The sequence below is a fragment of the Corvus hawaiiensis genome, chromosome 2 (genome assembly GCF_020740725.1).
Source record: "Corvus hawaiiensis isolate bCorHaw1 chromosome 2, bCorHaw1.pri.cur, whole genome shotgun sequence".
NCBI classification, from domain to species: Eukaryota; Metazoa; Chordata; class Aves; order Passeriformes; family Corvidae; genus Corvus; species Corvus hawaiiensis.
The window spans coordinates 20,004,924-20,021,762 of record NC_063214.1 but is presented as its reverse complement, the minus strand read 5'-3'; the positions used below and the strand labels follow the sequence as shown (position 1 = coordinate 20,021,762).

The window sequence follows — 16,839 nt, the reverse complement described above, 5'->3', positions numbered from 1 at the left end:
AATCTGTAATACCAACACAGCTTCACAACTAAATGAAATTATTTGGATTTTTCTGTGTTGGAGGTAGTATTTGCAAGAAATTCTAGACAAGGTTGACAACATGAGTTTGGACTAAGTAAAAGAGATTCAAACTCCCACCTGTGTCAAAAGGAGTGATACTGGTGATACTGCTTTTTCCACTTAACATTTGAGGACTTTAATATTCATAAAACATCAGACTAAAATACTTTGATGCATCCTCATTAGTTTTAACTCTTGTTTCCTTTATTTTTCTCAGTACCTGAAGAGTGGAGAACCTTTAAAGTTCTCTACTGGTTTGCAGCCAACCAAAGAAAATTCTATTTCAGGTTTAGCTTAGCTGATAACATTCGAGCTCCATCCATCAGAATCCAAACAAAATTCTAAATTCTGGCATTCCAGGAAATTTAATCTCTAGAAATACTTTCTATCCTTCTCTGCTCCTTGCAAATCACTGATAGGATGAAACATTCCTGTCCAGTTCTCAGGATTTAGTTTCTGTGTGGCTTTGGTGAGGGATGTGCAAGAAGGGAAATATATGTTGCAGGTATGTGTCTGTGAAGTGTCAAAGTCACCTGCAATGCATCTTTACTTTACTAACTACTATCCACAGAAAAATGTGCATTATATAGTTCTTAATCAAACCACATTGCTGTCTCCACTGCTTAAGGCTTGGAAAATTATTTGCTTTCATTTTTAAGGATGGGGGAACTGCCTTCAGTGGGGCTCTTGGAGATACACAGAGCCCTTTGTTGTAATATTGCCATGAAGATGAAATAAAATATGGGGTGATTTTCTTGCCTGTTGTGGTTCTGTGTTCTCCATCATCTCCAAAATTAAAAAGAACATGGAGTATCTTTAGAAAAGTGGAGAATGGTGTGTGTAGTACATCTTTCCACCATGGTCGCTCTCTGAGCATTACCCACTTCCCTTAACAGAGATAATTTATCCCTGAACTCACCAAAATAGTTTTAGACGCAACCTATAGAAACACAAAGAATGCAACAGACTGTGCTAAATGTCAAGAATTCCTGTGCAATTTTCTAGGGAAAACTGGTGGGTATATCTTCTCTTCCCTAAGTTTTCAGTAAAATTTAGCTAGACTTTCAGTATAATCAGTACTACTATTTAAAGTTTAATCCACCTGACACAATGGATTTTACAACTGGTTTCCATAAGCTATTTGACATTTCCTTATGTAACGTAGCAGCTATAGAAGTTCTGTAAAAATCATAGAAGCCTTTTTCAGCTTTCTAGTTTATATTAGAAGACTTTTGAACTCAGGAAACAAGAATAGGATTTCAAATCTGAACTTGGCAAATTATCTGAGTGCTCTTCCCTCACTGATGAGTAACCAAAACCTACCCGCTTTTATGTATCTGTTCTGGTGAAAAGAATAACTCCTTTGTCTACAGAAGCTCAAGCTGAGAACAAGCTGGTTTGCATTTTATCTCCATATAATTGTCCAAAACAGCTGGTTTAGACCATCATTCTTGTCCAGCCTTATACCCACTGTTCATCAATGCTTGAAAGTGGCTGGAGTAATAAAACTGGTAACACATTTGCATACCAAAAGTGATTGAACTTTTAAATTATGAGAGAGATGATTGATAAATACATTTTTATTAAAACACAGAATGACTCTGTAGCCTAAATGTGGCATGCACTGAAGGAGTCTTGGACTACTGCTGAAGGTTTGGTTTAAACTTTCAGTTAAAAGAATCTAGAGCTCTACCAGGCTGCAAGGTGACCTCCAGCAGAAATAATATCACCTTGGTAAATACCTCTCTTTGTCCAATCCAGCAAAAAATAAATTTGTCTGAACAGATGGTGGTTTATTCTAACAACATGGTTTCTCCATGGTGGTATTATTTCTAACAACATCCCAGACAACCATGTTTCAAATGATGCATGCCCTCCACTCAACTGCACTGGTTCTAAGTTGGTCTCATACAGTCAGCTAGAAATTACACAGTGTTTTGAAATTATGCTCTGTGATTGCAATGTTACCTTTTATGAGTTACTGGTCAGTTTTTGTTCCAGTGGTAAACTTCAACAAATTCCCCCACCCCTGCTTAGGTAAATTAGAGATAAAACCTACATTCCTGTCCTTGCCATCTTTATGTGCTCTGGTTTGGAACATACAACTAGAAGTAGAAAAAACAAGAGGCCAGTAAAACTAGGAGATAAACAGCTGCTGGGCCCTTTCACCAACCACCACCACCCCACCTTGCTGCCCAGAAGCAAAGTGTGGCAAGCACTTAGTGTGTGATAATGAAGTGAGAAATCAGTGTATAAGAACACTGTATAAGAACTCATTAGTGCCTTGAATAGTAATTAGACTGTATTGCCCAAGAGGTCTTTTCTTATGCCACGGTAAGCTGTCACCCACATTCACTAAGGAGTGGTAGCATATTGCTACCCCCTGGAAATTACTTATAGTTAATCCAATTCTTCAAACAGCTGAGAGTGTTTCCACAGCAGTTACCTGCCAATTACAGCATTAAAACACCTCAGAAAAGTTTTGAAGTGTGGATTTTGGTTTCTATGAACTGAAGATACCTCAGTTCTGGTTACCTCAGAGGGCAAAGGTTCAGCAATTACAAGAAGAGTTTTGATAGAAACTCTGCCACTGAAAGGGCTTTATGGTAAATGGGGAGGTGGAAGTGAGATATGGTTGAGATCAAAAGATACTTAATTGGCCTGAAGATGTTAATTATCAAGAAGACCTTGGTGATTAGCATCATTTTCTTGATTTTCATCTGGCTGAAGTCTGAAGCTACCATTGTTTTCCTTGTAGACATCCCTGGGAGTGTTCAAGGCCAGGCTGGACAGGGCTTTGAGCAACCTGATCTAGTGGAAGGTGTCCCTGCATATGGCAGAGGATGGAACGAGATGGGCTGTAAGGTCCTTTCCAACTCAAAATATCCTGTGATTTTATGAGGGGCTGGGTGAAGGAGAGGCAACTGCAGCCCAGAGCTGGGATGGAGGAATGAAGGAGAAACAAGGAGTAAGAATCCTTCCTCAACAAGTCAGGAAGCTCTTTAACAGGCACAATATACAGAAAGAAAAAAACCTGAGCTCCTGGGGCAGTTTTTTTGCTAACTTTACAAGCCTGTTTTGACAAAAATAAAGGAAAAGAGAGAACATTTCTCTAGAAGAGCCCCCCATGCTGCTCTTTCTGTGGCTCCTGATTAGTGTGGTGTATATCCAATCCAGTGTTTGTTGTTCAGTAATGAGTTGTTCCTTCCATGCAAGAACTAGCAGAAAACTAGATCCCAGAAGCTGCCTCAGAGTCCCTGCAGCCTGCAGCACTGGCCTGGGAGGGGTAAGGCCACTGCTGCTTTGCAGCTGGAATCTCTGCAATAGAGAGGGGAGAAAGGAAGCTGTACTCTCTTTGTGTGCAGCACAAAAATCCCAATTATTTTAGGGAAATTTTGCTTACTTCTGGTAGCAATAACCTGCTTCTGAAAAAAATTATTTTGAGTGATCTAAATGTAGTAAATCATGTGTTCATTTTTTTTGTCCTGAGTGGGGGCCTCTTAGGTGAAAATCAGACTAGATATTGATAGCAGCAGAAAATTGTTTGTTTGATTGTTTCAGCCAGGCATGGTTTTAGATGTGTATCCTCCTTCCACCAAGGAAAACCCTGATTTATTATGTGTTATCCCAAAATTTTTCTAGTACAAGATTCCATCCCTGTTCCTTTTGCTTCACAGGTTTTGACTGCTACAGGAGATTTTCAGTGCTTATTTAGTAGTAGCATCATTTCAGGTTTTCGAATTTGCTTTGATAATTCCACTTTTTTTTTTTTCCTAATTGTAGGTCTGTCTATTAAGAAAACTGCAAAAAAACAGTAAAAAGCCTTTGACTATTGTGTGAGAATACTACTATCACAAGGAAAGTTTATCCTATTCAATGGAAGTTCCAAGCCTATGAAATTAATTTCTTCACAGGCTGTTTTCTTCCATTCTTTCTTCAGAAAAAAACTAATTAAAACCCCTCATTGATCACTTGTGCTAACATACACCCATCTGAAAGTGCTGTATTAATCAAAGAGGACCTTGAATCTGTATAATCTTGTGCATCTTGAGTAATGTACACAGGATGAATAGCAAACCCACCCAATTTAGATCAAAATGGCATTTTGAACTGAGCAGGTGTTAAAATACAAGATTACAGGAAAATGCAGTGAGTCAGTCCCTTAATAAACCTAATCTGAGTCTTGACTGCAGAGCAGCTACATAATCTGACCAGAAAGCCCTAGGGAGACTGCGGCCTTAAGGAAAACAAAATGCTGGGTTTGCTGGTTTTGCTGCATGGGAATTTTAGGAATTCCTAAGTGGGCTGATGGCTGAGAGGAATTTTGTTTGCTGTCTCTTTGGTTGAACAACTACTATACTTATTTAGTTAGTCCATAGATAAGTTGAGGCAAATAAGTTTGTGATCAAAGCTGAAGTTCTACAGCCTTTCAGGCTGCACTATGATCCATTCTTGTTGTCAATAGCTTGAAAATTATATTTGTATCTGCTTGTGCAGCAGAAGCTGGAGCTACTGGCATTAGGTTGTAGCAGTGGAGTGCTCAAGTGTAGTGAAACAAATTCCTTCCCAGCAAGATAAAGTAGATAATACTGTAGCACTGAACTTGAACAATACACTGACCCTTGAAATATTCACTGTATGGGTATTTTGATACTCAGGTGTACACAGACTCCAGAACAGGCAATTCATCTATAAACACCTCTGTAAAATCCTCAAGCCTGGCCATCCTATGCAAAGCTTCTGTCCGCAGCAGAGGCAAACGTTACAGCAGGGAAGGCTGTGACATGGAACTGCAGGGAGGCAGAATATTAGGAGAAAAGTCAAAGGAAAGGAGGAAATCTTCTCCTCCCAAAGAATTGGGAGTGGTGATACCTCCCTTCTTCCCCCAGATGAAGGTCACCCTCAGCAGTTCACAGCCTGATTATTCCCAACCTTGAGAGAGCAGAAAGGAGGCATGCGCAAGATCTTCATTTTCATGCTGTGTTTCCTACATGCAGCCTGCACTTTTCCTAATAAAGAGCAGGGGACCCAGATGAGTGGCAGGATTTGCTTTGCCAGAACACACCTGAAGCTATTCCAGCTTGGAGGTGTGCACAGTACATGCTGTCTGGAAGACGGACATACACTGACCTGGGTATTCACATTTGAATTGCATCAGGATAAGCATTTACATAAATGAAAAGTGAGAAGGAAGTGTTACAAAGCTTTACCAGCATGGGAGGAGAGAACTGTTCTACATAGATGTAAGGTAGAATGATTGGTGGAGTTGTGCTCCCTGGGATTTAAAGTTCAAGTATTCAAAAAAACTCAAAAGTGTGTATCCATCCATAAGGCATGAATGTGCAGGCTCACAAATGCACAGGTGAATTGTATTTTCATACAAGAAGTACTTTTGTAATTGTAAGGGATGCACAGTCAAAGCCCTGTTTGTTCATGTGTCCTCAGAAAGGGACACCTTCTGGGAAGCCAGGTGTTCCAAGGATGGGTGGTCAGCACTGTCCAAAAAGGACTTATCCTTGGTGGCTCAAGCTGAGAACTTCAACACTGAAGTACTTACATTCATTTTTAAAAGACTTTTTTAAATTTTCATTTTTTTATGTCAAACCAACTACTCCCTGGAGCAAGGGCACTTACACTGAGTGAACTTTAGGAAAGAAAGTTTGACTACAGTTTTGGTTATTTCCCAGTAACCTTTCTAACGTGACCTGGGACAAAAGTTGAAATTAAACGTTACATGAAACTAAAGATTTGCTAATCCCAAAACATAATGCTGAAAATTACAGTGTATTGTAGCACTTGGGTTTCTATTGTTCAAATCCTAAATTAGGGGAAAAAAAGTGAGAGCAGAAAGCTGCATGATCACAAAGCTGGTATGAAATATTAGTGGTCACTAAGCAGCTGGAGACTGAAACTCTGGAGCAGGGCACCTTGGGGCCAGATAGCTCAGCTCTGTTCACTCAGATAGTGGATGTTGTCATTGCCATTGAGACTCCAGAGCTACACAGAGATAGTACATTTACTTTAGTTTGTCCTTACTGTATCACTGACTTTGTTTATAAATTAAATTACAGAATAAAACAGAGGTCCTAGATGCTCTTTCCTCGAGCCTTCTCTTCCAATGCTCTTCTCAAGGCAGTTTTTACTGAATAAAATCTCAGCTCCTGTCAGCTGGAATAATTCCCATGAAAATTCCTGTCCCCTTTAAAGATTTGTCTAAAGGAGTCTTTGCAAAATGGAGCAAAATCACCCCACCATTCTTTGTGGTTACTATTCATAGAACTATTAATTATTACCTTAGGCATACTAAACAATTGCAACACATGAAAGATAAACTTTGCAGAATATCCTACTTCACCTCGACTACAAAACAACAAATTTCAAACAAAAATACCTGCTAGGAAGAGTTGGAGAGGGAGAGATGGCCTCGTTCATAAAAATACAAGCTATTAAATGTTTCTCTCTTATTTACCCCCCTCCTTTAGAGCCAAAACAGTGACTTACTCTTTCTCTGGATGCCAGCGGATGGGTTTGTCTGTGATCAGTTTCCCGCTTGGCTGAACTTCTCAGCTGTGGCTGGGAGTGGGGTCAGTCTGCAGGGCAGGCAGCAGTGCCTTGTCTCTCACTCGATGCTGCTCTTTATGTTGTCATGAGCCAGCACCCCATGGCATTCCCCCACCAGCCAGGAGTGTGGTCCAAGGTCTGCCCCAACCATTAACACCACCCGTGCCATTCTGTCAGGCACGAAGGGCTGGCCTGGAAATGCTCAGAAGTGCCAGCCAGCTCCCTGCTCGCTCTGTGAGGGGAGCTGGGGTGCTTGGCTGCTGACCTGTGTTCACGGGGGATTGGCCAGCCTGGTGTGCACAGACAGAGGCAGGACCTCTGGCACTTTGCTCCCCTCATGGCTCTGTGCTGGCCATCCACCTGGGGAGCCCTGTGACTGTCCCCATGGGACATATTCTGCTCTGTCTGCTTCCTGGGGACTTTGAGTGGAGGTTTAAAACAGAACTTCAGGCACAGTTGGAAAGCCTGCTCAGTCAACTGGAGGGAGTAACTGGAAAGCCGTAAGAGGAATGCCTGAGATCACCTGGCTTGAGGAGAAGAGGAGACTGTGAGGGGAAACCTCATAGCAGTGTGCAGCTTCCTCATGAGGCTGCAGAGGGGCAGGCACTGATCTCTGCTCTCTGTGACAGTCCCAAGGGAATGGCCTGAAGATGTATGAGGGGAGGTTTAGGCTGGATATTAGGAAAAGGTTCTTCCCCTAGAAGGTGGTTGGGCACTGAACAGGCTTCCCAGGTCACGGCCCCAAGGCTGCCAGAGCTTAACAAGCATTTGGACAATGCTCTCAGGCACAGGGTGGGATTGTTGGAGTGTTCTGTGCAGGGCCAGGAACTGGAATCAATGATCCTTGTGGGTCCCTTCCAGTTCAGGATATTCTATGATTCTATGAAATTTTCAGTCACAGCTTATCAGAGGCACAACTGGCTCTCAACTGTTCAAACATTGTGTATGCTTCTCCACAATCCAGCATGGAAAACGCCACCTTTGTGGCATGTTTTACATTCCTGTTTTCACAGCAGAGTACCTACTGAATGCTAGAATTTCTGCTGTTAGCCTGGGACTAACTGTCCTGAATAAGCAGAGAGATTATTTGCAAGGACTCATGAGCAGCTTCACAAGGAAATGCAGTAGGAGTACCCTAAAAATAATCATGAGGCAATGTGCTGTGGGACAAAGGCACTCTAGTAGGGCACATGTAAGGAACAAAGACTAAGATTTGCTGTGGTTCAAATGAAAAGATATTTGCTGCTTTTTCAAAAATGATGCCTGGCCTTTACATGCCCCAGGTCCCTCTGGGAATGGCCGATAACTGGTACCACTGAAAGGGCATTTGGCCAAAGTCAGGAGGAGTTAGGGTGCCATTCAGGGCCTGGACATACAGGCTTTTTTTTTATCTAGCAAACAGTGCACCTGGCCAAGCCATGAGCAGACAGTTTCTCCAGAAAGCTGTGGGAAATGGTGTCAAAGGCTTTACTAAAGCCCAGGTAGACACATCCACAGCCTTTCACTCACCTACTGAGCAGGTCATCTTGTCACAGAAGCCAGGTTGGTCAAGCAGGACCTGCCTTTCACAAACCCATGTTGGCCAGGCCTGATCCCCTGGTTGTTCTGCATGTGCCACATGATGGCACTCAGGATGGTCTGCTCCATCACCTTTCAAGGTACCTGAGACTTTTCCTCATTCTTTGTCTCTGTGTTTCCCCAGCCATCCAATAAAGGAGATTCTCCTTAGCCCCCGTTTTGTGGTTAATGTATTTATAGAAACATTTATTTTACTGTCTTTTACAGCAGTGGCCAGATGGGCTTCCACTCTTCTCATTTTCTCCCTGCATAACCTCATGATATCCTTGTTGGTTTCCTGATTTGCTGCCCCTTCTTTCAAGTGTCATAAACTCTCCTTTTTACTCTGAGTTCCAGACAAAGTTCTCTTCCTTCTGGCTGCTTCTTTCAGCATACCCTGCTCCTGTGCCCGGAAGATTCCTTATAGCACGTTCAGCCTTCCTGGCCTCCTTTGCCCTTCAGGACAGCATCCCAAGGGACTCTGTCAACCAGGCCCTTGAATAGGCCTAAGTCTGCTCTCAGGGAGTCCAAGGTGGCAGTTCCGCTGACTCCCCTCCTTACTGCTCCAAGAATCCAAAACTCTATTCCTTTCATGGTCACTGTGCCCTGGGTAGCCTCTCACCATAGTAACATGCACTAGTCCTCCTCTCCTGACAAACAGCACATCCAGCAGGTGCCTTCTCTAGCTGCCCCCTCACCAGCTGTGTCAGGAACATCTCTTCTACACACTCCAGGAACCTCCTGAACTCTCTCCTCTCTACTGGATTGCCCCTGTGAAGACAAGGGCTGGCCATCATGAGACTTCTTGTCTGCCTCTTGGTCCTGGCTGGGTGATCTGTACCCAGCTCCCACCTGGATATCTGCCCTGTTGGCCTTCCCCATGATTCTTACCCACCAACCCTTGACACTTGCATCACCACTGTCAGGCTCTAGACAGTCAAAACACTCCCTCACATACAGGGCTACCACACCACCTCTCATTCCTTGCCTGTCCATTCTGAAGAGTTCATCACCATCCATTGCACCACTCCAGTGGTGCCAGTCATCCCGCTATGTCTCTGTGATGGCAACTATGCCATAGTTTTCCTCTTGCACCATGCCTTCCAGGTTCTCCTGTTTGCTGCCCACGCTGCAGGCATTGGGGCAGATGCACTTCAGCTGGGTTATTGATCCTGATGCCTTTTTGGGGAGAGAAGCTCCAATTCCTGAGTGACCATTCTCAGGAGCTTCCATGGTTTCTAGCACATCAATAACACTTGCATCCTTGCCGCTTCATGGATCTCCATTCCCTACATCTACTGAGATGGTAGCCTGAACGACCTCACTAACACACCATCCCTCAAACAGCATCAAGCCACTCCCAGGCTTATCTCCAGTGACCTGGTTTTTATCTCCTTTCCCCTTCAAATCCAGTTTAAGGCTCACTCAACATGGCCTGCTAACTCCTGCACAAAGATCCTTTTCCCTCTGAGGCAGGTATACCCAGTCTGCCACCAGTAGGCTTGTTGTCATCTAAACTGACCCATGATCAAAAACCCCAAAAATTCTGTTGGTGGCCTAAAGCCAGGGATTTGTCTGTACAACTTTCCTGTTTCTACTCTGAGCAGTAGCCCCCCCAGACCAACCTCCCCAGTTTTACTGCTGACCATGACATCCTGTGGTTTGGAATATGCCTGGGGTCAGTTGGGGTCCAATGTCCTGGCCATGTCCCTTTCCAACTCCTTTCACACCCACACCCTACTTGCTGGTGGGGCAGCGTGAGGAGCACCAAAGACCTTGATGCTCAGCACTGACTGAAACATCCCTGGTTTATCAGTGCTCCCTCCAGCAAAAATCCAAACCACAGCCCCAGGGAACAAATGGAACGCCTCCTCTGCCCAACACAGTACCTTCTCCATCCCTTATTCTATGCCATGTACATCCTGCTCAGGTCCAATACCCACCACCCCCTTCCCACCCTTAGCTATCATGCACAGATATTATTCCCCTCATCTATGGACCACTACTATGAAATGTACATAAAATGCCCATAAAATGTCCACAAATGTTCACAAAATCATAGAATCACAGACTGGTTTGGGAGGGACCTTAAAGCTCATCTTGTTCGAAACCCCTGCCATGAGCAGGGACACCTTCCACTGGACCAGGTTGCTCTCCATGCCCTATCCAATATCGAACATTTCCAGGGATGGGGCATATACCTGCTCTAGTTTGGCTTTCTGCATGGCTGCAGTGCCTCTAAGGGTGTACCTGCTCTTTGGTGGCTTATGCATGGCCACACACTTTCAGGTGTTCCAGCATGACCTCCAGCACAGCTACAGACAACTTCAAGGTGTACCTTCTCTGGCATGGTCTTATCCTTGGGGCACATTCCCTTCAGAGGTGCTCCTGCTGCAGCACGGACATACCCACAGGTCACAGTAAGCAGAAGCAACCACTAATGAGAACTAGACTAATTTACAGTAAGGCGAGCACAGGAGCCTGTGGTTTTACTTTCCCTTTCTCCTTAGCCTCCAGGGCTGCCCTGGCCAGGCTCTCCTCCCACCAGAGCTTACTTCTTGTCCCAGGTGCCCCGAGGGGACAGTGTCTCCTTCTCCTCACCAGAGTCCCCCTAGCTGGATTCCTGCCCTCAGGCAGGAATAGTGCTGCTTGTGCTTCCCCCACTACAGCAAATCCTCTGTGTGCCATCCCAGTGAGCCCCAGGACCCCTCCTCCTCGGTGTCCCCAGCACCTCCAGCTCTCATCCCCCTGACCCCTCATCACCCATTGATAACCCCCATATCTGGCTGTTGTCCATCTCCCTGCTGGCTGACGGGGTCCCTCATCTGGGGAGGACCCTGCTCCTGATGGACATGAACCCTGCCAGTATTTGGGGGTGATGGGCGAGCATGGCCAAGTTGCTGCTACCAGCATAGGAGGAGTCAGAGGTGGCTGAGCCACATGACTGATAAAGTCTTGGGGGTTCACTTTGGCTTTGGCGCCCAGCTGTAGGCTGCCATCCCAATGTCATGAGCCTTGGTCCCATGGTCCCACTGCTTTGTTTCTGAACCTCCAAGCGTGCTGTGCCCTGCTGTGCAGACCTGGGTCCCCAGGGAGAGGTATTGCTGTTGACCTGAGCCACAGCCTACGCTGTCCTCAGCAGCACAACAGGGATTGGGGGAAGCACTGCGTGCTGGGTCAGGAGCACCCCGCACCCATGCACTCAGAGGGTCAGGACATGCTGCTGGCTGGGACCCAGTAGGGCTGCTCCTCCCAGCAGGGTGACACAGCAGGGCAGGTCTCAGCTGGTGCCGGCATCAGCGTCTGGGTCAGTGCTGGGACATGTGCTGAGGAGGGGCTCTGGACTGTGATGCAGCTGGGGTGCTTTCCCCCAGCCTGCCCTGCATCTCTCAGCAGCCCCTCCCAGGCCCTGCCACTCTCCCTGAGCTGACCTTGCTCCTGCTGCCACACCTCTGCAGCCACTTGAGGAGCAACCAGTTGCTTCCCTGTTCACAGCACCGTGGCATCTGGGGGCTTCCCTCAGGGTGGCTCTGCCCTGATGGAGCATCTACCCTGATGGAGCAACTGCTGGCCAGGACCCTGGCTGCTGGCAGCCCCCCACACCAGCAAGACCTCCACCTCATCAAGGAGATGATGTTGGACATGGCCCCCACCTTCTTAGGTGCTACTGTGTCCACAGGAGCATACCAGTGCCACCAATCTATCCGTGTCAGCTGCTCCACCTCCACCTTTCTCTGGAAAACAGGCAACCTGCCCTTCAACTGGGATGCCATCTTCATGATGGAGACCTGCTACAGTGTCCCTACCAAGGACTTCTTCCATGAGGACAAGGAGGTCCTCATCCCGCTTTTCCAGATGTTTGAGGTGGCTGACATCGCCCTCTTCCAGCTCTGTTTCTGACTGTGCTCAGCACCTACAACTGTGAGTTTGTGAGAGGTGATGAACCCGCAAGACAGTCTCTCCCGCCACTGGGCCACGGGGACATGTGGCAGGGAATGGTCCTGTCCCACCAGCCCTGCCAGGACAGGGATGTCTCGATCTTGGTTGTGGGGTGGGCAATGGGGGCGTGTGCCATGGGCACCATGGCCTTGAGCATCTCTGAGCTGCTCTGACCTGGGGTTTGCACTAGGATCCATGGGCAGCAAAGTGTGACACAGCATGGCATGGCACAACACGAGATGGCACAGCATGGCTGTGCTGTGCAGTGAGGAGCATGCTGCTGCCATCACACTGCAGCAAGGAAAAGGGTCGGGGATGGAGCCACCAGCATCACAGGGACAGCAGGACAGAATGGGGGACACAGAGATATCCACACACAGTCCTGCACAGCAGGTATCTGTGCCCAGCTCAGCCTGGCCATAGTGCCACTGCCCCCAGGATATTGGCTGAGCCTGGCAGAGGCCTTTGCTGAGTGGCAGCTGGGGTGTCGGGATGCAGCTGAGTGTGGGGTCTGTGAGAGGCTCTCCCAGGGATGGAGGCTGGCATTAACCGAGCCTAGGGGGTGTAGCAGGGCTGCCTTGGGCGAGTCCCTGCCCAGGTGGCTGCGCCGCTGCTTGCCTTCCCCTGGCTCCTAAGAGTCACTGTGGGACTGGGGTGTCCCCAGGGGGCTCCTGTGGCTCCCTCCCCATGAGGGCAGCTCATGGGGGCTGCATCTGGAGGCTTCTCCATCCCCCCCATCCTTATCCCTCACATTCTGAGCATCCTGAAGTGTGACGCCCATAGCCCAGGGGTTGCTCAAGGGGTTCGGGATCTGTTCCCCAGCCTGTCCCACAGCCCAGGGGGGTTGCAGCCCCCACAAGCACCTGAGGGAGCAAGAAGGAGGCTGGCACCCAAGAGCAGGGGCCCTGCCAGCACAGGATTGTTAGGGGGGCTGCCCCATGGAGCAGCAGATGGGACTCAGCAATGCCATGCTGATGCCATGAAGATTTTTGCCTTTTCTTTTATACCCCTGTTATACCTTTTACAACTTCTGTATTCCTAGTGCTTTTTGCCTACATTCTTGGACTTGTTTGTTAAGCTAAGAGACTAAACATTTTAGAAGCTTCGTAGTTAGGGATCAGTGTGCCCCAGACCCCAAGGTCCTCTCCAGAACATATTCTGTAAACCAAGATAGAACCATCCAGGGGAAGGTTCCTTGGGGAGGGGGGCTCACTTGAGCCTCTCATTGGGGAATCTTTGATAGATATGCTAATTAGTAAAACCTATAATGTTATACCCAATGTTGGGGGGGAAGAAAGAGAGACACAGAGACACAGGGAAAGACTCGGTGGGGTGCATCTCGATGCATATGACCTGGATGTGTACACCTAAGGATCCTTAAAAATAAATACCAAGGTAAAATCCCTTTTCCCCTTCTAATCATGTATGCCTCTTGATTTTAAGACCAGGAAAAGGCATGAGTTGCTGGCGACCACAAAGGGACCCTAAAGACCTTGAAACTCACAGTCTTGGGTTGGAACACATCTTGCTTTGCCCCTCTCTTTGCCGGCAAATTACAGAGGAGCCAGAGCAACAATCTAAGACTGTGACCAGGACTTTAGGACCCAGCACGAAAAGGCATCAATGCTGGGGAACAGCCCCAACCCCCCAGGTGCAGAGAGGGATGTGATGGGCCCATCTCCCGGGGCCCCTGCAGCCCAGGCCTTCCCCACCCATCCCCTCCTCCAGGGCAGGGCACAGCCATGCTGGCAGGTATTCCCTGGGCAGAACTGGGACTGACTGTGGCTCTCCAGCCCTTCACCAGGCAGGAAGGGGTTCAGGAATGGATCCTGCCCTTCACAGGCACCACGGCTACCTCCTCTCCCTCCCTCCTCATCCCACAGGTGCCCTCTACACCCATGGGCAGCACCATCTCCAGGATGCAGGTAACACTGGGCAGCCTTGATGTAGTTTAATAAACTCTGGGGTCCCAGAGCCAGCTATGGGCAGGGCTGGTGCCAGCCAAGGCAGCGCTCCTGGCTCAGCTTGGGGCACCAGGAGCCCCACTCACAGTGGGGTCAGCACATGTGGGGCCAGCACATGTGGGGCCATGCAGTCCCCAAAGCAGGTAACAGAGACGGGTCTCTGGAGGTGTCACATGCCCAGGCAGTGGTGTGGGGCTGTCAGAGCAGGGCACTCACCCAGCATGAGTTGCTCCCCCACCTCAGCCCAGCCCCGCACTCTTGCCAGTGACAGGGGCCAGTGCTGGGAATGGCCATCGCACCTCCCTGGTGTCGACACCGAGGGGACTGAGCACCACGCAGGTGAAGTTGGTGTGCAGGTGCTGGGTGTTGAAGGAGCTGAAGTGCAGGTCACGGTGCAGGGCCAACCCTGAGCCCTCCAGCGCCTCTCTGTGGACCCAGTGGGGACCAATCAGTGCCCACTCCAGGCTGGCAGACCCTGCCCCAACCGGGGCTGCCCCACTGTCACTGCCCCTCAGGACCCCTGTCCCCACACTCACTGCACTGTCCCCTCACGCACAGCCCCGTCCGGGTGCAGGCTCTCCACGAAGGAGCCGTTCTCCAGCCAGTAGAGCAGCGTCAGCTCCGGCAGTCCACTCAACGCCTCGCACGACACGGTCACGCTCTCACCTGCAGCCGGAGGGGGCCTGAAGGTCAGGGGGGCTGCAAGGCTCCCCAGTGCCCCCCAGGAACAGGCACAGCCCCCCTCCCCAACTAAGGGGAACATCCCCCCACCTCATCAGCACCCCGAAATCTTGACTGTGGGTGGAGGATTCACCTTGTGTCTGCCGGAGGCTGGCACAGGAGTTGACCCCCACTGCAGCCTCTCCACCCTTAGGCCCTGCCATGGCAGCGAGGGTCTCTCACCTGGGTGGGGGGGCTCTGCCGGCATCCGCAGGATGGTGATGCTGGGCGGCGGCAAGGCCATGGCACCTGGGGGAGCAGAGTGGGGTGAGGCGGGAGGTCAAGAGTGACCCCGAGACCCCACATTTTTGTAGTGGGTGAGGGGGCACGGTCCCATAAAGGGACAGGGGCACTGCTTGTCCCCAGACCCCTGCACAGGCCTCTTGACGGGCATAGAGCCCGGGGCTGACCTTAGGCTCCCCGGCCCCCCAGTAACCCCCACTTACCTGTGCAGCGAGTGGCCAGGCCCCAGCAGAGCAGGAGGATCCAAGCGGGGGCTCCCAGGGGCCCTGCAGGCAAAAATGGAGCTCAGTGCTGGGCACACAGGGATGCTCCCCATGAGACTGGGGCGGTTCCCCTAGCATTCCCTGAGCCTGGGATGGTCCTGTCCTCTCAGCATCCTCCCAGCTGGCCATGGTCCCCCCAGCATCCCCCAAGTGGAGGATCCCGTACCCTCGCATCCACCCAGCACCCCCCGAGTCTGGGATGCTCCCGTACCCCCCAGCATCCTCCTCCCCGGGTCCCTCAAGTCGCGGCTGGTGCTCCTCAAGGCTGTCTGCCCACCGCTCCGGTCCATGCGGAGAGACCGCGGCTCAGACACGGGGCGGCGGCGCTCCGGCCCGCGGCGCTTTATCAGGCGGCCCGGGGAGGGGCGAGAGGCAGAGCCGTGACTCACCGGGAGCCGCCCTCGGTCCCGGCCGCGGCGACGTGGCGCGACGCCACCACACGGGGACCCGCACCTGGACGCTGATGTGTGTCGATGGGTCCTTTGCCGCCATGTCCCCAAGCCCCCAGAACGTGCCTAGTGTCCCCAGCACTCCATGTCCCTGGGCTCTCTGTCCCCTGCACCTGGGGGTACACAACCCTCAGGCACTCCCATGACCGGCATCCCATGACCCTCCCCGCCCCACATCCCCCCCTGCCCCTGAGGGAGCATCCTTGGGCTCCCCAGGGATGTAGGAGTGGGGCCCAGCTGGGCCCCCCAATGTCCAGCACATAGGGCGCCGGCTGAGTGTCACAGGATTCTGAACATGCTGGTTTGCTCATCAGTGCTTTGGGATCAGGGGCAAGGCACGGTCTGCACAGAAGGAAGGTGGGTGAAGCCCCCAGGAGACTGAATAAACAATGGCTGGGGGAGCCTGGGTGCTGGCCCCTGGGTGGCCCAGCTGGTGCAGGACAACATCTTAGCAGATAGAAACCCCTAGGGCTTTAGTTCTCGGCTGCGGGAAGTCTCAGCAGGGGACTGGCTGTAGCAAGCCCTCTCCTGTGTCCCACAGCAGTGCCCCAGCCCCAGAGCCAGCCCCGTGACAGCAGACGTGGTTTCAACAATCCACTGTCTACAAAACCAGGGGCCAGCCCCTGCACCCCACTCCCCAGCAGCGCCAAAGCCGGGAGCCAGTGCAGGCACAGCCATAGGGCAGAAGCAGCCACTTGAGTCACAGGCCCTAGCAAAGGCCTGGAAAAGTCCCTAAACTCCCAGTGAGTTTTGTTATCCCTGTTCCCAGCAGAGCAGGAAGGTGGCAGGAACAGCAGTGTGATCTTGGAGACCTGGCAAGCGTGATACATTCCCAGCCTCCTGCTGGGATGAGGCCAGAGGCTGCATCTTCCCCACAGCAACCATGGGTATCCAATGGGCAGTGATGAGCCAGAAGCAGCAGCCAGCTCCTCTGCCACCTCCCTGCTCCCACCAATACCAACCAACCAGCTGAGCTCTGGATCCTACAGGGTGAAAGAGGTGGGCAGGAAATGCAGATAGGTGCTTGGTCATCGTCCACGCAATATCCTTCCCCCGGGACAGACGAAAGGAGGAACCATGGCC

At 50.0% G+C, this 16,839-nt stretch overlaps 1 protein-coding gene across 1 annotated transcript; it reads right to left on the bottom strand.

The window, feature by feature from the left end:
* Positions 1-7,435: 7,435 nt before the first annotated feature.
* LOC125321223 (interleukin 18 binding protein) lies at positions 7,436-16,783 on the bottom strand. Its single transcript, XM_048293682.1, has 6 exons — positions 15,474-16,783; positions 15,248-15,310; positions 14,985-15,050; positions 14,618-14,747; positions 14,381-14,507; positions 7,436-11,966 (listed from the first exon to the last, which is right to left on the bottom strand). The coding sequence occupies exons 1-6, from the start codon at positions 15,595-15,597 to the stop codon at positions 11,568-11,570; spliced, it is 909 nt and encodes a 302-aa protein (XP_048149639.1). The 5' UTR covers positions 15,598-16,783; the 3' UTR covers positions 7,436-11,567.
* Positions 16,784-16,839: the final 56 nt, after the last annotated feature.